Below are 22,953 nucleotides of genomic sequence, written 5' to 3'. Positions count from 1 at the left end.
CCCACGCTCGGAGCCGCCTTGTAGTTGAGGCGGTGCCTCAGCCACAAATGTGACCTGGAATACAAAGCATTGCTTTCCCTGGGGGAGACCTGGTCTGAGGGCATATGGGAATTGGCGAATTTCCATATGGAAGTTGGGGCAGGGAGGTGAGGCCATAGAATGTGATAAAAGGTATGGGCTTTAGGCTCAGACAGGCCTGAATTCAAATCTGCCACTTAATTAGCTATGGGACCATGAGTATATTACTGAACTCCATCTTCCCCAATTTCCTCATCTGTCAAATGGTGCATGCCTGGTCATAGAATTATCGTGAGGATAAAATCACAATATGTAAAATGCCCAGCATGATGCCCAGTGTGTACTAGGTTCTCAATAAATGGTAATTATTAATATTTTCAGGGGTGGGGAGCAGATACAGGATGATGGAGAAGATCTACCCTGAACTGCAGGAGGGCATTCTAGTGGTTAGGCCCCAGGGAAAGACTGAGCTCCCTTCCCCCGGTTGTCTGCAGCTGGCTGTGGCCTAGTGCTGTACTCTGCTGTGTCTCAGCACCATCTGAGAACACTGGGTAAACTGAATTCCTGCCCTCCCAAGGGGACTGCCCAGTCCCGACCCCCTGCAGCCTGAGGTCAGGGCAGGCTGGACCAGTGGATCGATGGCCCAGAGGGATGGGTTCATTTGGTTCTTTATTGGTTGTCTGGGCCCTAAAGCTGCCCTTCAACTTAGGGTCTCCCTGAGCTGCACAGAAAGACCTGCCACCTACTGGGGCCAGGAAGGGGGCACAGAGGTGGTTGTTGTCCTAACATACACACCCTACCCTTCGGGGCTTATGTTCTGGCACTGAGACTTCTAGGGGTGCAAACCTGTATCCTCAAGGTTTATATCTCATCATTCTCCAGCTGAATAGCATGAACCTCAAGCTCATTTGGGGTTTTCTTAGACTCCAGTGTTTCCCTTGGAAGCTCTTCTGCTCTCTCTCCAGCGTCCCTGGCTTCTACCTGTTCCCCAACCTCCCCTCCAGGGCCTGGGGCTTCGCTTGCAGCCTCTGCCTGTCCCCCAGCCTCCTGCACAGGTTCCAAGGACTCCCTTCTGGCCTCCACCTGTCCCCCAGCTTCTTCTCTGGGACCTGGGGCTTCATGTGCTTCTTGGCTTGATGGGCTTTTAGCCAACAGAGGCTGCCTCCCAACATCCTGTGGCTCTGGGGGCTCTTTGAGATCTGTGTGCCTCGGGTCCTCTCCGGGGAAGTTGACGAGCTCCGCAGGGGTCATGAGCCCGTCCCCATTCAGGTCCTGGGTCTCCAGCACCTCATCCACTATGAGGATCACCTGTGGAAGGGTCTATAGTGACTGGATGCTCCCAGGAACCCTGACCCTCCCAACACCCCCCTGCATCCCTGCCATGCAGGCTTTGAGCCCTCCTTTCACAGGGGATTCACCAAAAGAGTCATGATGGAAAAAAACCAGAGCCCCAGGGAGCTGGGTCTTCTTCTGGGAGAAGGGCCCCCATCCAGCAGGGCTTACCGGGTTGGTGGTGGGAGAGTCAGAAGCTCCAGGGGCCAGAGTTGCTGTCAACATGGACAACAGCTCCAGGCCATCCAGCTGTCCACTCTGGTCATAGTCGTGGAGAGCAAAGAGGTAGAGGAGGACTAAGGAAGAGAGGCTGGGTCAGAAGAGGCATCAGGCGACAGGTGGGTCAGGTGGGAGTCGCGGGATGGCCCCAGGTCAGTCCCAGCTCTGGCTGCCCTGAGCCCCGCCCCCGTCCACTGGCCCCATCAGCCCAGCCCCTCACCCTGCTCCCGGCTCATGTGCTCTGGCTCCTCTTCCATCCTCTCTAGTCCCTTTAGGTAGCTCTGCAGAAGTCTGGCAGAAAAGCGGAAAATCAGTCCACGAGAGGCCAGTCTGCAGCCCCAGGCCTGGCCCTCAGGCGCCCCACCCCAGCCTACTCACTGAAGTTGCTCCTGGCCTGGCTGGAAGGGGTTGGGTAGAGGTCGATGCTGCACTTCAGGGTCCAGCCTGGAGAAGGGAGGGAAGCACTGGCCTTGCAAAGAGCCTCCTCTGAGGGCCCAGCCTCACAGCCTTCCATCCCCAAGCTCCTGGTAGAGTTCTCCCCCCAGACCCAAAGGGAGCTGCTTCTCCAGGTCCCCAAAAACCTTGTGGGGAGGAGGCCATTCTGGCTTCCTCAGAAGCAGAACCTTACTCCCCAGACTCTGCCTTTGCAGATTCCTAGCTTAGATGGTAAGTGAAAATCCCAATAAAACATCTGGTTTGGTGGAGGCCAGAGGAAGCCGCACCTAGTAGACACACAAGTTGGAGACCCAAGAAACCAGCATAGTGGGCGGCAGGACAACATGCATCATGGCAACCCTTCCTCTGTGATGCTGGGAGCCGAGGGACAGGTCTCTGGCTGAGCCCGGTGGCACTGCCCAGTTTTATACAGACCCGATTTGCTCCATGACACAGAGTAGACTCTTTTTTACCCCAAGTTGAGGGCATATATGTTGGTTTTGTAGTTTCGATCTGCTCAGGGGCTTTCTGTCAGTCTTTAAAGCTCAAGATTTGCTCGCAGTTCCGGACAGGGATCCCTGTTTGCCCAAGTCAATCCAGATGTGTGATGCCAGAGAGCTGGCAGGAGCTGTTACAGCAACTTTTGTCACTGCTGCCAGCCCTTGCTGCTGTGGCTGTATCCATCCCCCGACCCCACCCAGCATACCCACTGCATAGTATTAATACACAAAACCTCAAGAAAGATATTCAAATAAAATAGAAGTGATATGCTAATGATCTCTATTTCTTTGGAGTTTCCACTATAAGGTCTTGATAAGAGGACTGCAGCCCCTTCCCAAGCTCATAGCCTCACATCTCATTGGAAACGAGCTCCCGGTTTCCAAGTGAGTCCAGCAAACGTGTCGATGCCCACCTTGCAGAGGGCACTCTAACAGGCACAAGGCAGAAGCTGAGGTGGTGGGGAGGATACAGAAGTCAGGGAGCGTACACCCAGTCTCCTGCCTCCCAGAGGGGCCCACAGCATACCTCCGATTCTCCAGAGACCCCCCCCTGCTCCCAGCCCACGGCCCTGCCCTCTGAATCCCGTTACCTTGTGGTGCCGTCCTTGGGGGCAGCCTGACTCAGGGGCGGCAGCAGCAGCAGCACTAGCATTCTCATCGTCACAGGTAACATCCCTCCTGTAGCTGGAAGTAGGAACAGGGTTAGGGCATCAGAGGGAAGCGGTGTCTGCCACAGAGGGGGGGATCGGTGGGTTAGACAGGAACGCCTCTCTCCCTGCCTCTACCTGCCACCCAGGTGACAGGACTCCTGTGCAGGGAGGAGCCACACACGGACATCAGGAACTTGGCTCAAAATAAATCTTATTCCGGATCCAGCACGTAAAGCGCATAACGCAGACCTGTGCTGGGGGAAGCTGCGCTGCGGGCAGGAGCACCCCACTCCTCTTGCCCTGCCAGTCCCCCAGGTGCTCGCAGAAGTGCAGTTTAAGCACATATGATGTAGTTCAGTCCACTCATTTTACGAGTGGAAACTAGTTCAGAGAGGATAAGAAAAAGGCCAAATTAGAAGTGCATAGAGTCACAAAAAGACCAAGGCTTAAACAGGGAGGGAAACAGATTGTTGGTTTGTATCTATTAAAAACTCACTGAAGAACAAATCAAAAGAGACTAGACTCCTTGAAATAGGTCTACACTCAGGTAGGGCTTGAAAACACAACAAATCAGGGTCAATCCAACAGTGGTCCCAAGAATTGCTATTTATTAAACACAGGAAAACCAGATCCCAATAGAAAGGAAAAAAACAAAAACTTTCCTTTAGACCTACATTGTGTAGGCCCATTGGCAGCACATCACTTGATTAAATGAAAATAGTCAAATAGAGTATCTATCAATGTTCAGAGCATGAAGCTTTCCAATTAGTCCCAGGATTGTGTACATATCATGTGAGTTTCTGAGGAAGCAGAAGCCCTCCAGAGCTGAGGCCTGAGACATCAAACTCATCTTTAGGAAGACAAATCATCAGGTGCTTGATGGTCTAGAGCAGAGGATCAGGAACTCTCTGAAATGGTACCCTACACTTTGGCTGGCATTGAATTTTCCTGGAGAAAGGTGCATAGCTTTCAGCAGACTCTCAAAGAGTTCCATGACCCTGACAAGGTTCCGAACCAGTGCAAGGGAGGACATCAGCTTCCTAAGAGCTCTTCCTAGAGGCAGTGAGCAACTGGCCAACAGGTAGATACATGTGTAGCTGTGCAAATAGAGCTGCCTTGAGGAAGAAGCAGCACAACATGGAAGTCCACAAGAAGGTGAAGCTCCCGAGAGTCATAGAAACTGTCTCTGTTTTTCTAGACATACGTTGGCCCCAACAGATATAGTGAGTCTACGTAGTTTGTAGACTAAGACCTGCCGCAACCAAAAAAAAAAAAAAAAAAGCATCATGGAGGAGATAATAGGGGAAAAAGAAGAAACTAAAAATTAAATAATTAAAAAGGAAGACAAATAGCATAAAACAAGATGGTAAAAATAGATCCAAGTATATCAGTAATCATAATAAACATAAATTGTATAAACTCATCAGTTAAGAAATAGAGATTATCAAAAGGTACATAAAACAACATACAAGTTACATGCAGTTTTCAAGAGATTAACCTAAAAAGTAAAGTCACAGAAAACAAAACGGTGGAAGAAGGATATATAAAGCAATACTAGAGGAAAGAAAGCTGGCATAGTTTTATTGACATTAGAATAAATAGAATTTAAGGTGAAAAGCATTATTATAGATAAAAAAGTATCATGACAAAATGCACAAAAGTTTAATCCCCTAGGAAGATATAATGATTCTGAACCTGTATGTACCTAATAACATAGCCTCAAAACACCTAAAACGAAAACTGGCATAACACTATCACCTGTTAGAATGACCAAAAATCCAGAACATTGACAGTACCAAATGCTGACAAGGATGTTGAGCAGCAAGAACTCTCATTCATTGATGATGGGAGTGCAAAATGGTACAGTCACTTTGGAAGACACTTAGGTGATTTCATTCCAGACTAAACATGTTCTTACCATACAATCTACCAATTAAACTCCTTGGTATTTACCCAAAGGAGCAGAAAACTCATGTCCACACAAAAACCTGCACGCAGATGTTTATAGCAGCTTTATTCATAATTGCCAAAATTTGGAAGCAACCAAGATACCCTTCGATAGGTGTATGGATAAAGAAATTGTGGTACATCCAGACAAAGAATATTATTCAGTGCTAAAAAGGAATGAACTATTCAGCCATGAAAAGACACAGAAGAATCTTAAATGCATACTACTAAGTGAAAGAAGCCAATCTGGAAAGGCTACACACTGTATGGTTCCAATTGTATGACATTCTGGAAAAAGCAAAACTATGGAGACAGTAAAAAGATCAGTGGTTGCCAGGGACTGGGCGTGAAAGGGATGAATAAGTGAAGCACAGAGGATTTTCAGGGCAGTGAAAATACTCTATATGATATTATAATGATAGATACGTGTCATTATAGATTTGTTCAAACCCAAACAACACCAAGAGTGAACCCTAAGGTAAACTATGGACTTTGGATGATTACGATGTGTCAGTATAGGTTCATCAGTTCATCGTATACCCCTCTGGTGGGGCACGTTGATAATGGATGAGGCTGTGCATGTGTGGGGCAGGAGGTATATGGGAAACCTCTCAATTTTGCTGTGAACCTAAAACTATTCTAAAACAAATAAATTCTTTAAAAAATCTGGCGTAAACACAATCAGGAAAATCGAATCTGCCATTATGGTGGGAGAATTTAACATACCTCATACAGTATTTGAAAGATTAAGCAGACTAATATTTAGTAAGAATGTAAACGATTGAATAAAATATTTTCTAAGCCTGAGCTAATGAACAAATAGAGAACCCAACTCCAGTCACTTAGCAAATACATTTTCTTCTCAACACATGTGGGATATTTATAAAAACTGACAAGCAGTCAGCCAAAGAATATGGCTCAGCAAATATTAAAGAATCAGTCTCATACTGTTACATGAATAAATGCAATTGTATTAGGAATCAATAACAAAAATGATGTAAAAATCTCATTTATATAAAAAATTTAAAAGGTACACTTACATATGGGTCAAAGAAGGATATCATAATGGAAATTGTTGAATACTGAGAATTGTATAATACTGGGAAAACATACATCAAAACAACGTACGTAGCTAAAGCAGTATTAAAGGGGAAGTGGATTGGGGAATTCCCTGGTGGTCAGGTTGTTAGGACTCGGCGCTTTCACTGCCAAGGGCCCAGGTTCAATTCCTGGTCAGGGAACTATGATCCCACAAGCTGGAACTTCCCTGGTGGCGCAGTGGTTAAGAATCCACCTGCCAATGCAGGGGACACGGGTGAGAGCCCTGGTCTGGGAAGATCCCACATGCTGCGGAGCAACTAAGCCCGTGCACCACAACTACTAAGCCTGAGCTCTAGAGCCTGCGAGCCACAACTACTGAGCCCACACACTGCAACTAGTGAGCCCACGTGCTGCAACTACTGAAGCCCACGCGCCTAGAGCCCGTGCTCCGCAACAGGAGAAGCCACCTCAATGAGAAGCCCTCACACCACAACAAAGAGTAGCCCCCCACTCGCCGCAACTAGAGAAAGCCCACATGCAACAACAAAGACCCAATGCAGTCAAAAATAAATAATAAATAAATAAAATTTTTTTTTAAAAAGAGAGAAAACATAAAACTTTTTTAAAAAAAATGATCCCACAAGGTATGTGGTGCGGGGGTGGGGGGAATGTATATATACACACACACACACACATATATATATATATACACACATATATATATATACATATATATGTATAGGGGAATTGGGTTGACTTAAAAACTTATATTAGAAGAAAGGCCAAGAGTTAATGAGTTAAGCTTCCAACTCAAGAAGCCAGTAAAGGAGAATAAACTTAAAGAAACTAAAAGAAATGAATAATAAAAGATAGAAGAAATTTAAAATATAATAGAGAGCAGCAATAAAGTCAAACAACAGTGTTTCTTTAAAAGAACTAATGAACTACAAAACCCCTGACAATTTTCATTAAGAACAAAGAGAAAAGGCACAAATAAACAATATTAGGAATTAAAAGGGGACATAACTACAGGAATAGAAGAAATTTGCAAACTTAGCAGATATAGCCATTTTCCCAGAAAAACTTAACAGTAAAACTGACATCAAAATAAATAGTAAATTTTAATAGTCCTATAACCACTGAAGAAATTGAATCAGTGAGTATTAACCTACATTGTTTGAGGGACTATAGACGTGAACTGTTTCTGGAGAGTAATCTGCAAATGTGTATTAACTGCCATAAAACCCCTACCCAACAATATCATCCTGGGGATTATGTAAGGAAAAACACAAACGGAAAAGAAATTATAAAGCTATTTATAGCTGTGCTATTAATATTAGTCAAAGAACTGTAAACAACTGTAACATTTAGGCAATGGTTAAGCAAATCATATTATGTGACAGAGCCATTAAAAATGATAAATATTTCATGGGACTTCCCTGGTGGTCCAATGGGTAAGACTCTGAGCTCCCAATGCAGGGGGCCTGGGTTCGATCCCTGGTCGGGGAACTAGATTCCGCATGCATGCCTTAACTAAGAGTCTGCGTGCCACAACTAAGAGTCTGCATGCCACAACGAAGAAGCCCACATGCTGCAACTAAAGATCCCGCATGCCACAACGAAGATCCCGCGTGCCGCAACTAAGACCCAGCGCAGCCAAAATAAATAAATTAATAAATATATTTTTTAAATGATAAATATTTCAAATTCATGTTTTAAAGGAAAAAATGGACAGATTTGAATATATCAAAAGTTTAAACTTCTGTATTATGAAAGACACCATGAATCAAGTTCAAGAAGACAAGTGATGGAGGACTGGAGGGAACAGGGTTCAAGGCGATTTGGATTTTCAGCAGGGTGGAGTTCATCACCCCCACCCCCAGCAGAGGCTTGGAGACAGAAATCTCCGTAGAGACCCCACGGAGACTGAGTGGAAATCCAAGAACGGCAGAGTTATGTGCCTAACCCGTGAGGATTCAAGAGAAGGCCCTGCCCACAGTGTTCTTGGCGGTTAGGAAGCAATGGCTTAGAGAGGGTCTAGGCAAGTGGACAGGAGGCCTGCCTCACCCAGTTCTTGGTATCCAGCGTGCTGCTGGTTTGAAAAGAGGGGTCTGAGGGCTCCAGGCTCTAAGGTGGAAGGAGGGGCACGAAACGGCTGAGAGGGCCAGCTGGCCAGAAAAGGCCAAAAGGAGAAGGCCAGAAGATATAGACCCTGGACTGGATGCCGCAGAGGACATCATGGGAAGCACCAGCCGAAGTCAAGACCTTGAGTGACAAGGACCAGGAAGGCGAGCCTTTGTAGGGAAGGCAAGTGTAAATATAAGTTTATAGAGTAAGGGCAAATGGTACTCATTTCTTTAATATTTATTGAGTACCTACTATATGTGAGGCACTATTTTATAAGTAAGATGATAATATTAGGTAAAATTACCTATTATTTTTCCTCCTTAAAGCTTACATATTTATGTAACTAGGAAATGATACAAATGTTAAAGCAATGATGAAGAGAAAAACATAGAAACAGAATTGCTAAGGTATAGGTGGCATAGCCCAAAGTTTAAGGGTACGGGCCCTAATCTCTGACTGCCTAAGTTCAAATCCAGGCTCTGCAACTCACTGTGTGCCTCCTGTGTTTCAGAACCTCAGTCTGTTAACATGAGGTTGATGAGAGCACCTCTCGGGGTGTGGCGAGGATTAAATGAGACAAGACGTGTAAAGCGCAGTGCCTGGTTATACAATAAGGCATTTTCCTTCCAGAAGTTTTTCTGGATTGCTCTGTAGTAGCTTCACACCATCCTGGTCTCCCCACCTGGATACCCTCAAATTTCTTTCTCCTCCCATCTGTTAACTGCCAGGACCTAGGCTAACAGGAGGCACAGGAGTAATTTAAATCCCTCAGAGCTGTCAAAACCTATTATCCAGGCTTAATGTGTTATCATCACTAGGAGCTGCCTTTTAAAAAAGGACATTTGGAAACTACAAAGAATGACTCTGGTGGTAGCAGTTCAGAGATAAAGGGGAAACACCTATCGGATCCCACTAATCCAGTCACTCATTAGACCAACTGTGCTGGTTTGAAAAACATCTACCAATTCTTTCTTGTGGGAAGTAGCTGGAGTTAAATTTGCCTTTCCTTGTATATGATCTGGACTTAGCGACTCACTTCAAATGAATAGCAGAAATGATGCCATGTGACCTCCAAGTCTGAGTCATAAAAGGCAACACGGTTTATGCCTGTTTCTGGTTCTCTCTCTCCCTCTCTTGACATGCAGGTATGCTTCTCTGGAGCTCTGAACCGCCAAGGAAGAAGTTTGCCACGCTGAAAAGACCATGTGGAGAGAGCACAGAGGGATAGGGATGCTTGAGGAGCCCCAGTTGCTCTAGCCTCCAGCTGCTCACTTCCCCACCCAAGGGCCAGGCAGGTGAGAGAGCACACCTGTAGATCATTCCAAGCCCCAGCCTTCGAGCTGCCCCAGCCAACACTGATGGAGCAGAATTGAGCTTGCCTTCCCAGCCCTACCCAGAATGTACACTCATAGGCAAAGTCAATGTTATTGTTTTCAGCCACTGAGTTTTGAGGTGATTTGTCAAGTTGTCATAATGATTACAACTGCCTTCTTGGCAGTCACACAGGGCCCTGCTCTCAAAAGGGCCCTGGGCTTAGTCTAATGCTCTGCTGTCTCTGTCTTGAAATTCTTAATCTTATTTTTGCACCGAGCCCTGAAAAGTAAGACCTGGTCCTGAACCCTGCCCACATGAATTACTCTTACTCTCCTCCTCTTGGCCCTATGTCACATGTGTGCAACTATTCAGCATGTGCAGTGGACAGAGAACAGAGCTATGGAACCAGCCAGACCTAGGTTCAAATCCCAGCTCCACCACAGACTGTCCCCGTGACCTCGGGTAGGTTAATTACCCTCACTAAACTTATCTGCATAATGGAGATAATAATAGTACTTACGTCACAGAGTTACAGTGAATACTAAATGGATAATGAATTACTCATTGCACAAGTAGTCTCTTATTCTTGTCCCTGCCTCTGCTATCTTCTCGATGTAAAGAACCCTCCACACGCAGAGTACCCTTCCTTTGCTGGAACTCTGCTGCTCCGAAACCTTCAATGGCTCCCTATTTCTATTACAGTCCAGAGTCTTCGCCTGGACATTTAAGGCCTTCTACAATCAGATATCAAGTTACCAGTTTAGACTCATCTTCCAGTGCTCCATTATACTAACACTCTGCTTCAAAGAGAGGGGTTACTGGAGTCTGCGGAAATACTTTTCGTTTTCACTTTGCAGTGCCTTTGCCCAAGCTGTTCCACCCTTTACCTGGAACATCCTGTGCCCTCCTGACAACCTTAGGACTCTGGTTGCAGCCCACTTCAGAAACAAATAATTGCATGTGGACTTTTGGTGTCATCTCAGTAATATTCTCCTAAGTCATGGTTCCAAACGTGACGTTTTTAGTACAGGTAACTCACCTCTATTATTTAAAGGAAGTCAGGCTAAGGCACCTCAAGTAATGTGTAATGAGGTTGGTGTTATGTGATTTCTTCACACTTTCACATTTCTAACTACAGTATTTACAAAAGCTTTTATGAGCAACAGAAATAAAGCAGCTATTGAACAACTGTCTGTCAAATAAAAACGTTCCTAATCATTTTCTATAACGTGCATAAGCGTAGTTTACCCTATGACCACAGAAAAGCCACCACAACTGCTAGAGTTGTGATATAATTCAATAAAGTTATTCACATCACACACACACACACACACACACACACACACACACACTCACAATGATCCTCTAGCCTCTGATTTCTTCAAGCCTTTGCACCAGTACATGGGAGGAGAGCCTGGCCTTGGAGTTAGACCTCTGATCAAATCCAGCCTCTCGCAGGACTAACAGTGTGATCTCAGCAGGTGTCTTCGTGTCTCTGAGCTCTGGGACCTTCACTTTAAAAAATGGGGATAGTGGTATCTATCTTGTAGGGGCTTGGGGAGGATGCAATGGAATAATGTAGGTTGAGTGCATGGCAGTGAGTAGAGGCTCCCTGAGTATTTCAGAGGCTCTAGGACGTGGCAGGGCCTTTTCTCTTGCTTGACTTCCCATCCAGTGCAAAACTGCTTGCACAGTATGCCTGTCAGTGGCCATCAGCCTCCACTGGACTTTCCAGGACGGGAGCCTACCACCCACAGGGCACGCATTCCATTTCTGCCTAATTCGAACTGTCGGAAGTAATTCTGAGCTCAATCCTCTCCCTTAACTTATCTCTCCAGGGCCGCCTGTGACTCCCAGCACCTCCCACCCCCCGGCGCAAGAGAAGAGGCACTGGCTATACAGCCAAATGGGTCCCACACCTGAGAGCTGGGCTCCCACTGCCACTTCTAGCTGGGTGATAACCTCGGCCCCTCCCCGGTCCCCCTTTTCCTCCACTGTCAAATGAGGATGAAACTCCTGCCAGCCTCCCCCCTCCCCGGGGCTGTCAAGAGCAACGAATGAGACACCGGAGGGAAAAGCCCTTGGGGGACTGTGAACCCCCCTCATCACAGCGAGGGAGCTCAGGCCTCGCTTTCCAGGCCCTCCCTCTACGTGCTCTCAGGGGTAACCTCGGAGAGGCGCCCAGGGGCGACAGCCAGCGCTCCGGCGGCGTCCGAGCCGCAGGGGATGCGGAGGGACTGCGCCTTCAGCCTCCGACCTGGAGGCCAGGAGACCGCCCCTGCCCGCGGTCCCGCCCCGCGGCGCCCAGTATTCCCGGCTGCCCGCCGCGGGGTCCCCGGGCCCCAGCCCGCCAGCCCCGGGCGGGGCTCGCACCCACCTGCGGCGGCGCTGCGCGGCGCGGGCCGGGTCCGGCTGGGTCGTCGCTCGAGGCTGTGCGCCGCCGCGGCCGCCGCGCCTCGGCTCCCGCCGCCCGGCCCTCCCCCGGGCCGCTCCACGTGGCTGCTCCACGTAGCCCTCCCGGCTGCGGCCGCCGCCCTGGCCCGGGCAGAGTCCGGAGCGCCAGCGCCGTGGCCAGGGTCTCCGCCCCGCCCCGCCTGGCCCGCAGACCCCGGCCCGCGGCGGCCCGCACCGGGCGAGAGAGAGCGTGTGCGCGAGTGCGTGCGCGTTTGACAGGCACAGACAACTAGAGGGAGAGAGGCAAAGAGACAGATGATGAGGCTGGTGCGTAATGAGAAGCACGTTTAACTGGGGGCTCCCTCCCTGCTGGGACCCAGATGTGTGTGACAAGATAGAATGTGACTTACTGTTAGCCTGTGTGATTGTGACTGGGGTATGTGGCTGTGTGGATGAGAGACCTGTGACGCGGTAGGGAGTGTTTCGTGTGGCTGTGCATCCAGTGTGGCAGTACTGGAGAGAGTATGGCCAACGTGCGACTGTCCGGGTGTGTGACCGCACAGGACGTGAGTGGTGTGTCTGTTAGGGTATCTGGCTGAACTCTTCCTGAGCTGTGATGCTCAAGTGACACCCGTGACTGTCGGTTTCCGGTGAAGGTATCACTGTGTGACTGTGACTGCACATCACTGAGAAGTGGCTCCATGTGAGCCATGGTGGGGGGAGGGGGGGCCTGGGAAAGTGTCAGCTTAAGGGTGACAGTGGCAGTTGTTCGCCAGCACAGTGTTGCAATGTGTGGCTGTAGCTTTGTGGTCAAAATGCAGTGTCACCAGTTTTCTCAGAGCAGCCAGTTCCTCCACCCAGGCTGCAGACTACTTCCTCACCCACTGGCTCAAAGACTTAGTTCTTTGAGTGCATGACTTCTTATCTCTCTGGAATCTTCAACTTCTCCCTCCCCATCAGCTCCTTCCCGTCAGCGTCCATCCACAACAACAAACTCACTCTCATCAAAGTCACGCTGTCCTCCTTCCTGTGGTGGACAGGTGGATACTGCTGGACACTACCTCCTTGGGTCATGGTATCATTGGTTTCGGCCATACCATTCCTCTCTCTTTAGTCATTTCTTCTTAGTTTCTTCATGTGTCGGAGTTCCTCTGGGCTCTCTCCTCATTCCCCATCTGCTCATGTGTTCTTCCATTCACGTAGCTTCCATCACTATCTCTTATGGGTTGAACTGTGTCCCTCAAAAATTCATATGTTGAAGTCCTAACCCCCAATACCTCAGAATGTGACTCTATTTGGAAATAGGGTAGTTGCAGATATAATTAGTGAAGATGAGGTCATACTGGAGTAGGATGGGCTCCTAATCCAATATGACTGGTGTTCATATAAAAAGGGGAAATTTGGACACACACACACACACACACACACACACACACACACACAAGGAGAACAGCATGTGAAGATGCGGGCAGAGATTGGAGTGAAGCTTCTACACACCAAGGAATGCTAAAGATTTTCAGCAAACCACCAGAAGCTAGAAGAGAGGTATGGAACAGGTTCTTCCTCACTGCTCTCCGAGTACCAATCCTGCTGACACCTTGATCTTGGACTTCCAGTTTCCAGAACTGTGAGACAATAAATTTCTGTTGTTCAAGACAACCAGTTTGCAGCACTTTGTTATGGCAACCCTGCAAGCTAATATATCATCTAAATGCTGATAACTACCATATCTCAAATTCCAATCTCTGAGCCCCAGACCACATCAGGAACTGAACAGCCTACTGATTTGTGCCGGATCTTAATTTTTAAAGGTGACTGAGTGACAACCCAGAGAGGTCAATGCCATTGAAAGAAAAGTTTAATGTTACAGTTCCCTTAGGAAGAAGAGGCACAGCTCACCACACAGGACCACAGAGGGAAGCACCAGTGGAGGTCAGAAGGCAGAAAGGAGCAAGGGGAGGGCACAGGCCACAGCTTTTATTAAGCTAGAAAAGCAAGACAAGGCAGGTTGAACAGTTTAGGGTTGGCTAGTTTTAATAACTTCAGAGAGCTTTGGGGCATAGGGGCTGTCCCTAGTTGACTGGTCCCTGGTCCTGGGTTTATCTAGGAAAGGGAAAATATTGGTTTGGTGTGTGAGAGTTGGATAAAGGAAGTGGTTCAGAGTATGGCCTCTGGATTGCAGGCGAGATGTGAACAACTTTGGCTGTTAGTTTGGTCCTGTGATTAATGGATGCCAAATAGACAAATTCAGAATCTAAGAAAACACAATTAGAACACCTACCAGCACCCCAGACGTGTCTGAATCAGAATGCATCATCTTCCTCCTCAAAACTTCCCCTCCCCCCGCTTCCCTATCCCAATGTTACCACCATGCATCCCTGAATCTATGCAGTCAGAAAACTGGGGGTCGTCCATGATTCCTCCTTCTTCCCCCACCTCCAACCTACTACCAAGTCCTATCAATTCTGCCTCCTATCTTAAAGATCTTTACTCCTCTCCCGAGCTTTCCCTCAGTCCAGGCAGCCATGGTCCATGCCAAATTTCCGTTAACAGCCTCCTAATTAGCCTACTTTTCATCCCCCTCCAATCCATTCTCAAAGTAGCCTGAATGATTCTTCTAAAATATAACTCTGATCATGTTGCCCACCCCTTCTTAAAACTCTGATGGCTTTCCTCCACCCTTAGGATAAAGCCTAACATCCTTTATGCAGCTGCCCACAACCTGATTCCTGACCATCTCACATGATCCAGCAACACCAAATTTCTCTTGGTTCCTTTAAGAAGTCTCTCACATCCAGGGTTTTGCTTGTGCTCTTCCCTCTCCTGGAACAATTACTCTCTCCCCTCCTCCACCTTGCCTTGGAAACTACTACTTATTTTTTGATTTCGCCTTAAATGTATTGTCATTTAATAGCTGGGTGTGCTTTCTCTGATCCATGGAGTCTGGGCACCCTCCCCAGGGCTCCCGCTGCAGCTAGTACTTCCCTTATCTAGCACCATGCTCTGTTGCAGGGGTTCAACCCTGATTACACATTTGAGTCTTCCCGAGAGATTTTAAGTTGTTATTAATACTTAGGCTCCTCTCCAGACCAGTCATAACAGCGGGTGGGGCCTGGGCACTGCTAGTTTTAGAAACTCACAGATAATTCCACTCTTCAGTCAAGGTTGAGTCATTGCTCTAGTAGATTACTTACTTGTTTCCATATCCCGATGAAGACAGGAACAGCATCCCAAGTGCCTGGTACAGAGTGGGTGATGAGTAAGTATCTATTGTACTTGTTACAGGGATTGTATGAGACAGCGTAGAGTGACACTGGACGAGTGGCTTTAACCCATGTGTGTGTGACTCTGTGCGGAATGCCACTCACTCAAGTAGCTGAAACTTGACTACGTGATACTGTGGGGTGTCGGTGTGAATGATCGTGTCCAGTGTGTAAGGGCCACTGTCAATGACTGAACACTACGGGAGTGGAGTGGTGTGACCACGTCAGTGGCTGTGCTCTGTGTGTGACTGACTGAGAGGCTGGGGGACTCTGGCCAGGCTGTCAGACTCGCCGCTCCGGGGCAGGGTTTGAGGAAGATGGAGCTGGAGCTGCCCTTCAAGATGGCGGCTGCGGGGAAGGCCGCTAGTCCTCACAAGAGGCCGCAGGGCCGGTGACCGCGAAGCGGAAGCAGGAGCCGCAGAGGCGCGAGACCCGGCCCGCGAGCGGGGAGGCCACTCGCAGGACACTGGGGTCAGCTCCGCGCAGACTGCCCAGGCGCGGTCCACCCACACCCTCGACGTCCTAGCACCGCCCCTCGCCACGCCCGCCGACGGGAGCACGGGCGGTGGGCGGGGCCCGGGTCCCCGAATCGCCGGGCAGTGCGGGCGAAACCCGCACAGTCTGTCCAATGGCGTGTAACGGGCCGGGCCCATCGCGCACCTGCGGGCCCACTAATCGAAGCTCAGGCGTCAGAGCCAGTCAAGAACTTGGGAGTGGAGACTCAGCAACGCAAGAGGCTGAGCTCCTCCCTGGGCCCCCAAGATGACAGCTGGACACAGTCCTTCTCTCTGCTTTTGGGACTTGGCGCTGCCCTCTACTTGGGCTACTACGGGCGTGGGTGGCCCAGGAGGGTGCGGGTCCAGAGCTCTCGCTGGCGGGTGTAGGTAACTCGAGTCTGAAGGCAGCTTCCAGCGGGGGCTCGAGCCCTTTGTGGAGGCTGGCTGGGTGGGGTCTCCTGGCCCAGGTGAAATTTGACGCCACAGCCCCACCACCACTCCGGTCCCGCGCTCCAGCCAGGCTCAGCTTTGCTACTATCACCTAATGGAGAGTCGGTTCTTTGCCTGCCTGGATTCTCTGCATCCCGCGTACTCCCCATGCCAGCTGGGCCTTTTAGGCATCGGAGGGGTGCTGCTGCCGATGATGTGGACAAACACTTGCGGAAAAGCGGGGTGGAAGGCATCCTGAGGTGTCAGGGAGATATGCACACTATCTTTTTCTTTTTAGGCAGTCTAGATGAGCTTCTCATTAGTTGCTCTGAATGAAGGAACCAGTTGGTGGGGTGGTGGCTAACTCCCAACATCATCCCATCAGCTTAGTAGGACCTTGCTTCTCTTAAGGACTGGCAGAGGTTCCCCGCCTAGCTCAGGACTAATGGATAACCCTAACTGTCCTTGCTCATTCAGCCCTGTTTTAAGTTCCAGGCTCTCCATGTAGAGTGCAATGGAAAAGTCCGAAGAGGATGATTTTGATGAACTTGGAAATTTTATTCTCACTGAAATTAACGTGTTACATAGCCACAAAAATCTAAATCTTTTAATTTTCATTAAACTCGGTTCTAAGTAGCTGAGTCTAACAAGAAACCTATTGATTCAAGCCCTTTAAAAAGATCTGTAGGGAAATTTAATGTTACCTCAACTTTTCTGTATTTTCAGAGCTTTATACATCCTATGTATTGTTTATAGAATACATGTGCCTTAGTAAAACAATTTTAAAAATCCAAACCTCACAATACCCTATAAACCTTACCTTATATGCCTGATTTGGAAAGTCAGTCATTTCAGAACAGAGCTGTCCTGAACTAAACATTTTCCTTTGCTTACAACCAGCCACAGAGAAGTCAGAGACCTCTGCCACTTTATACTCCAAATCCTTCTTTGATTTCCAAATACTGGTTTAAAGGCAGGGAAAGTGTAATTCTGGACACTCTGAGGACATGCAGTTTGGATTGTCCAGCATGGTAATGGATTGGGATTGATTCATCCACAGTAACTAATGGCATTTAACTAATTAATTCTCAGGGATAAGTCAAGAAACACTTCACTAGAGTTAAAATGAAACTAACCCACATACATCAAACCTGTGATTTATTAGCACCTTGTTCTACACAACTGAGCTGTTTGACCAAAGATTTAATAAATTGATAACTCAAAATCTTGGCAACTAGGAGGTAATGTAGTAAAGTGATGAAGAGCACAAACTCTTAGTTTCAATCCCAGCTCCACTGCTAACTAGCTTTGGCACATTTTGTGACCTTTGACGACTTACTCAATATTCAAACACGTTCCCACAGGGGGATCATAGTACCTATCTCAAAGAGCTATTGTGAAGGTTATAGGATATAATCATGTAAAATGCTTAGCACAAAACCTGGCACATAAGGAGCACTCAACAAATCTTACTAGTATTAGTGGTAATATCATAATTATTTTTTACACTTTTTAATAGAAGTATAGTTGATTTACAATGTTGTGTTAATTTCTGCTGTACAGCAAAGTGATTCAGTTACACAATTTATATACATTCTTTATTTATATTCTTTTCCATTATGGTTTATCACAGGATATTGAATATAGTTCTCTGTGCTATACAGTAGGACCTTGTTGTTTATCCATTGCATATATAATAGCTTACATCTGCTAACCCCAGCCTCCCACTCCATCCCTCCCCAACCCCCTCCCCCTTGGCAACCACAAGTCTGTTCTCTATGTCCGTGAGTCCGTTTCTGTTTCGTAGATAGGTTTGTTTCTGTCATATTTTAGATTCCACATATAAGTGATATCATATGGTATTTGTCTTTTTCTGACTTCACTTAGTATGGTAATCTCTAGTTGTGTCCATGTTGCTGCAAATGTGTGTGTGTGGGGGGGTTTTAATGGCTGAGTAGTATTCCATTGTATATATGTACCACATATTCTTTATCCATCTGTCAATGGACATTTAGGTTGTTTCCATGTCTTGGCTATTATGAATAGTGCTGCTATGAACATAGGGGTGCATGTATCTTTTTGAATTAGAATTTTGTATGGATATATTTTGTATGGATTGCTGGATCATACGGTAATTCTATTTTTAGTTTTCTGAGGAACCCCCATACTGTTCTCCATAGTGGCTGTACCAACTTACATTCCCACCAACAGTGTAGGAGGGTTCCCTTTTCTCCATATCCTCTCCAGCATTTGTTATTTGTAGAGTTTTTAATGATGGCCATTCTGACTGGTGTGGGTTGTTACCTCACTGTAGTTTTGATTTGCATTTCGCTATTAGAGTCGTTGAGCATCTTTTCATGTGCCTATTAGCCATTTATATTTCTTCTTTGGAGAAATGTCTATTTAGGCCTTCTGCCCATTTTTTCTTTTTTTTTCTGCCCATTTTTCGATTGGGTTGTTTATTTTTGTTGTTGTTGAGTTGTATGAACTGTTTGTATATTTTGGAAATTAAGCCCTTGTCAGTCTCATTGTTTGCAAATATTTTCTCCCATTCTGTAGGTTGACTTTTCATTTTATGGTTTCCTTTGCTGTGCAAAAGCTTGATTAGAAAAAGCTTGATCTGTAAAAGCAGATGTAAGCTTGATTAGGTCCTATTTGTTTATTTTTATTTTTATTTCTATTGCCTTGGGAGGCTGACCTAAGAAAATATTGGTACAATTTATGTCAGAGAATATTTTGCCTAATCTCATAATTATTATTCCACTTTGCCTTTTGCTAGCTGTGTGACTTTGGGCAAACATCTTAACCTGTCATAGTTTCTTATAATAACGTTGGGTTTAGCCTAGTGCCAGCAAATAGCATACAATGAATCACAGGTGTTATTATTCCAGGGCTTAAGACCCAGGGTACGAGTCACAACAGTCACAGTACCAACCTGGCCTCTCTAGTTCATAATTTACGTAGCCCCTTTTGACTGCAAGAAGAGATAGGACTCTGGTCCTTGGGTCCCTTCAGGCCTGCAACAGAAATGCAATTTCTATTTCTTGAGTCTGAGGCCTTCTGTCTTTGTACAGCATACTTCCCCCTCATAAGCCTTCTTTGTGGCTAGGCCCTCTCATTCACTTGATGTATATCCAGAAGAACCAAGCAGAGAGGTTGAAAGACAGGGCTAAGTGCCCAAAGACCTCATCTGGCCCACCATCCTATCCCTGTTACCTTCCTCCTGGCTGGCATGAAGAAAGAGAAAATCTGTTCCCATTGGGACTATTCCTCCTTTACAGTATGGTCTAACAGCAGGGGCTGTTAAGTAAGAAAATGAGGTGGTGCGGTACAAAGAAGCCCTTCAGCAGTGAGCACATGCAGTAGGGAATGGGAATATGCAACAATGGAATGCTAAAATCAGGAGCCAGCATGACCGGAGCTAGTTTTGAGATTAGAGTGTGGATAATTCAACTGGCAGAAGTGTAGACAATTCAAAAGGCAAAAGTCACAGAATGAATGGTGCTGCATTTCTTCAGCCTCTGTCCAGGATCCCAACCTTTCCTGTAGATCAGCTGGGCAACTTATTTTATATTACCTGCTCTCTCCAAAATGGGTTTGGGGCATGGATAGGTTGAGTGTGGAAGTCAGTTCAGGGGCAATTCTGGAGAGGTTACACTCTAGGACTGGAGTTGGGGCCCTAGTGGGACTATCTTAACAGAGGTGACTTGACCATTCCAGATTGAGGTAGGCTAGATTTCTCACGCCCAGACAAAGCAGTGCCCTCCAGGCTGGCCTTTGGAAAGGGCTCACTCTGGTATCGGGTACCTCACTGGCTTGGTGCAAAAATCAGGGGAGTGAGGCACATTGTGTTGTGTGATTACAGAGGCCACAACTGGTGACTAGGTCCCAGTTTCTGGCCTTCCTGGAGCAACACTGTCCAGTCACTGTGGAGACTTTCTACCCTATGCTCTGGTGTTTTGAGGGGCGGCTACAAACCATCTTCAGAGTCTTACTGCAGTCTCCGCCTATAGTCCCTTACTCAAGGTAAGAAAGGACAGATGGGGGTGAACATAAAGCTGCAAGTACAGTGGAATCCTACTCGTGTACCTCTTTTAAAATGGGGGTAACCTTTGCCCCATCTAGCTCAGTGTGCTAAGGGTAACCAGAGTGGCTATATGGAAAGGCTATTTAATTGCACAACCATGAGGGAATACTCAAATCTTTTATGTCCCATTATACCTTGTTACAGTCTTAATGTTTTGCATAATGCATGCCCTCAAATGATGCTGGTAACTTGTGGGAGCTGTTTGGGGAGGGAGAGGAGGGTGTAAAATCTTTCGAAGTACATGGAGTTCCTAATAGTATCTTTCTGTGCCCTTTTCTCCAAAACCACAGGGAAGTTCTCAAAACCCCGGATAGAGGACAGCTCCTCCTAGACTGGGCCAGCCAGCCTAACAGCAGTCAATATCCTGACCCTACCATCCAGCCCATTGTATTACTGCTTCCTGGTGTCACAGGCAGTAGTCAGGAGACATATATCTTGCACCTAGTTGACCAAGCTTTGAAGGATGGCTATAGGTAAGGATGGACACAGCCCAGCGGAAGTGGGTGGTGTCTGATAACATAATTTTGTGTGTTAGGGGTCGGGGGAGGGTCAATTCAGACCCTGCTAGCTATGGGGAGGAGGTGCCATATGAAGGGAACCTTTTGACGGAGGCCTTTCTGAAACCTACCAAAAGGGGAGAGGAGCCGTTAGGGAGGGTCTGCCTAACATGTACCTGTGTGTGCCACAGGGCTATTGTATTTAAGAACCGGGGCTGCTGTGGGGAAGAACTGCTGGTGAGTACCCTCCTTCCTCATAGTGGCCCTTCACCCCACTCCCTTCAGAGACCCTGGGCCCTGGGCCTCAACCTACCTGTCTTCCATTTCTTGAGCCCTTTCACTTTTCTGCCTTCTGGTCAGGGCCTCCTTCCCTACCCAGTGATCCGGTTTGCCTCAGACCTACAGGACCTTCTGTGCCCGCAACACTGAAGATCTGGAGACAGTCGTGAACCACATAAAGAGCCGCTACTCCCAAGCTCCACTGCTGGCTGTGGGCATCTCTCTCGGAGGGTAAAGGCTGCCTGCACTTAACCCAAAGGCCCAGTCTTCCTTTTTCTCTTTCCTCCTCCATGTTCTCTCCCGTTCTCCTGTTCCAACTCACCAATACAAACCCTTCTTTCATGGCCCCTGGTCCAATCCTGCAGGATGTTAGTGCTGAACCACCTGGCTCGAATGGGACGGGCTGCGGGGTTGGTGGCAGCACTGACTCTACCTGCATGCTGGGATTCCTCTGAGACCACCTGCTCCCTGGAGACCCCACTGAACTCACTGCTCTTCAATCAGCACCTCACTGCTGGGCTCTGCCGAGCTGTGAACCGGTAGGGTCTTGACAAGTGGAAAAGGGAAGCAGACAGGGTAGGATGGCAGACATGCCACGTTCTCCCAGAGCTCGGGTCAGTTCCCTATCTGGATTTTCTCACTCGTGAGATAAGACAGAGGCTGGCTCTGGGTCAGGTCCAGGAGTAGAGCCAAAGCCCTATGTATTCTTTTTTTTTTTTTAATTTTTTTTTTTTTTTGGCTGCGTTGGGTCTTCATTGCTGCGCGCAGGCTTTCTCTAGTTGCGGCGAGCGGGGGCTACTCTTCGTTGTGGTGTGCGGGCTTCACTGCAGTGGCTTCTTTTATTGCGGAGCACGGGCTCTAGGCGTGGCCTTCAGTAGTTGTGGCTCGCGGGCTCTAGAGCACAGGCTCAGTAGTTGTGGCACGTGGGCTTAGTTGCTCCACGGCATGTGGGATCTTCCTGGACCAGGGATCGAACCTGTGTCCCCTGCATTGGCAGGCAGATTCTTAACCACTGTGCCACCAGGGAAGTCCCACCCTATGTGTTCATTTGCAGAAACAGAAAGGTGATGGAAAAGGTGGTGAATGTAGACTTTGTGCTACAGGTAGTCTTTCAACTATCCCCTCTCTGCCCAAAACTGTTCTTCCAACACCTTATTCCCTATCCTCATCCTAGCCTATCCCACCCGCCACCACCTGCAGGCCCGCACAATCTGCCACTTTGATGAGCGCTACACAACTGTGGTCTTTGGATAGCAAGACTGTGCTGCCTGAAGTTGAGACACAGATACAGAGAACAAACGTATGGACACCAAGGGGGGAAAACTGCAGTGGGGTGGGGATGGTGGTGTGCTGAATTGGGCGATTGGGATTGACATGTATACAGTGATGTGTATAAAATTGACTGATTAAAATAAATAAATAAATATAATCAATTAATTAATTAAAAAAAAAAAAAGACTGTGCTGCCTGTTACCGAGCAGCAAGCCCAAGAACCAAGGTAGATGCCATCCAGATCCCTGGGCTCTGCCTCAATGCAGCTCATGACCCCTTCTCCCCAGTCCACGGTGAGCACCTGGGATCTGGATGCTTTAGGCCCCAGGGGAAATGGGCCATGCAGTGCAAGTGGAGAGAACCTGGGCTCTCAGCAGAGGCCAGGGTTCCTGACCTCCTCTCCAACCCCTCCTAGCCCTTCCCCTACAGGCTGCCCAACATTCTCCCCACGTTGCACTGCTCATCACAGCTCGGGGTGGCCACATCGGCTTCCTGGAAGGATTGCTCCCCTGGCAGCACTGCTACATGAGCCGCCTCTTGCATTCAGTATGCCAAAGCCATCTTCCAGCACCCAGCAGAGCTGCTCAGCCTCAGGGCACCCACTCCTTCTGAGGGAGGCAAAAGCTGACAAGAGTACCATCTGGAGCCTCAG

At 47.7% G+C, this 22,953-nt stretch overlaps 2 protein-coding genes across 4 annotated transcripts; one reads left to right on the top strand and one right to left on the bottom strand.

Moving 5' to 3' along the window:
* Positions 1 to 362: 362 nt before the first annotated feature.
* CGREF1 (cell growth regulator with EF-hand domain 1) lies at positions 363 to 15,708 on the bottom strand. Of its 3 annotated transcripts, none has more exons than XM_059893394.1 (6): positions 15,172 to 15,708; positions 3,095 to 3,188; positions 1,948 to 2,013; positions 1,790 to 1,860; positions 1,522 to 1,646; positions 363 to 1,326 (listed from the first exon to the last, which is right to left on the bottom strand). In XM_059893394.1, exons 1-6 carry the CDS (start codon positions 15,179 to 15,181, stop codon positions 880 to 882), a joined length of 813 nt encoding a protein of 270 aa, XP_059749377.1. In that variant the 5' UTR covers positions 15,182 to 15,708; the 3' UTR covers positions 363 to 879. The 3 variants fall into 3 exon arrangements, with proteins under 3 accessions (XP_059749377.1, XP_059749378.1, XP_059749379.1); XM_059893395.1 differs by lacking the exon at positions 15,172 to 15,708 and adding an exon at positions 11,961 to 12,036; XM_059893396.1 differs by lacking the exon at positions 15,172 to 15,708 and adding an exon at positions 9,306 to 9,397.
* Positions 15,558 to 22,929, top strand: ABHD1 (abhydrolase domain containing 1). Its single transcript, XM_059942617.1, is given in 12 exon segments — positions 15,558 to 15,631; positions 15,767 to 16,091; positions 20,032 to 20,192; positions 20,544 to 20,726; positions 20,942 to 20,987; positions 21,148 to 21,260; positions 21,395 to 21,568; positions 22,084 to 22,132; positions 22,230 to 22,290; positions 22,487 to 22,594; positions 22,717 to 22,844; positions 22,846 to 22,929. Coding segments are annotated over 12 exon segments (1,506 nt in total).
* Positions 22,930 to 22,953: the final 24 nt, after the last annotated feature.

The sequence above is a fragment of the Balaenoptera ricei genome, chromosome 13, assembly GCF_028023285.1.
Source record: "Balaenoptera ricei isolate mBalRic1 chromosome 13, mBalRic1.hap2, whole genome shotgun sequence".
Taxonomy (NCBI): domain Eukaryota; kingdom Metazoa; phylum Chordata; class Mammalia; order Artiodactyla; family Balaenopteridae; genus Balaenoptera; species Balaenoptera ricei.
This window is presented reverse-complemented; position numbering and strand designations above follow the sequence as displayed.

Excerpts from the sequence above, each read along its gene's own strand:
- CGREF1 (XM_059893394.1), bottom strand. Across the intron at positions 1,647-1,789 it reads GCACATGAGCCGGGAGCAGG|TCCTCCTCTACCTCTTTGCT; the intron begins GTGAGGGGCTGG and ends TCTCTTCCTTAG. Across the intron at positions 1,327-1,521 it reads ACTCTCCCACCACCAACCCG|GTGATCCTCATAGTGGATGA; the intron begins GTAAGCCCTGCT and ends ACCCTTCCACAG.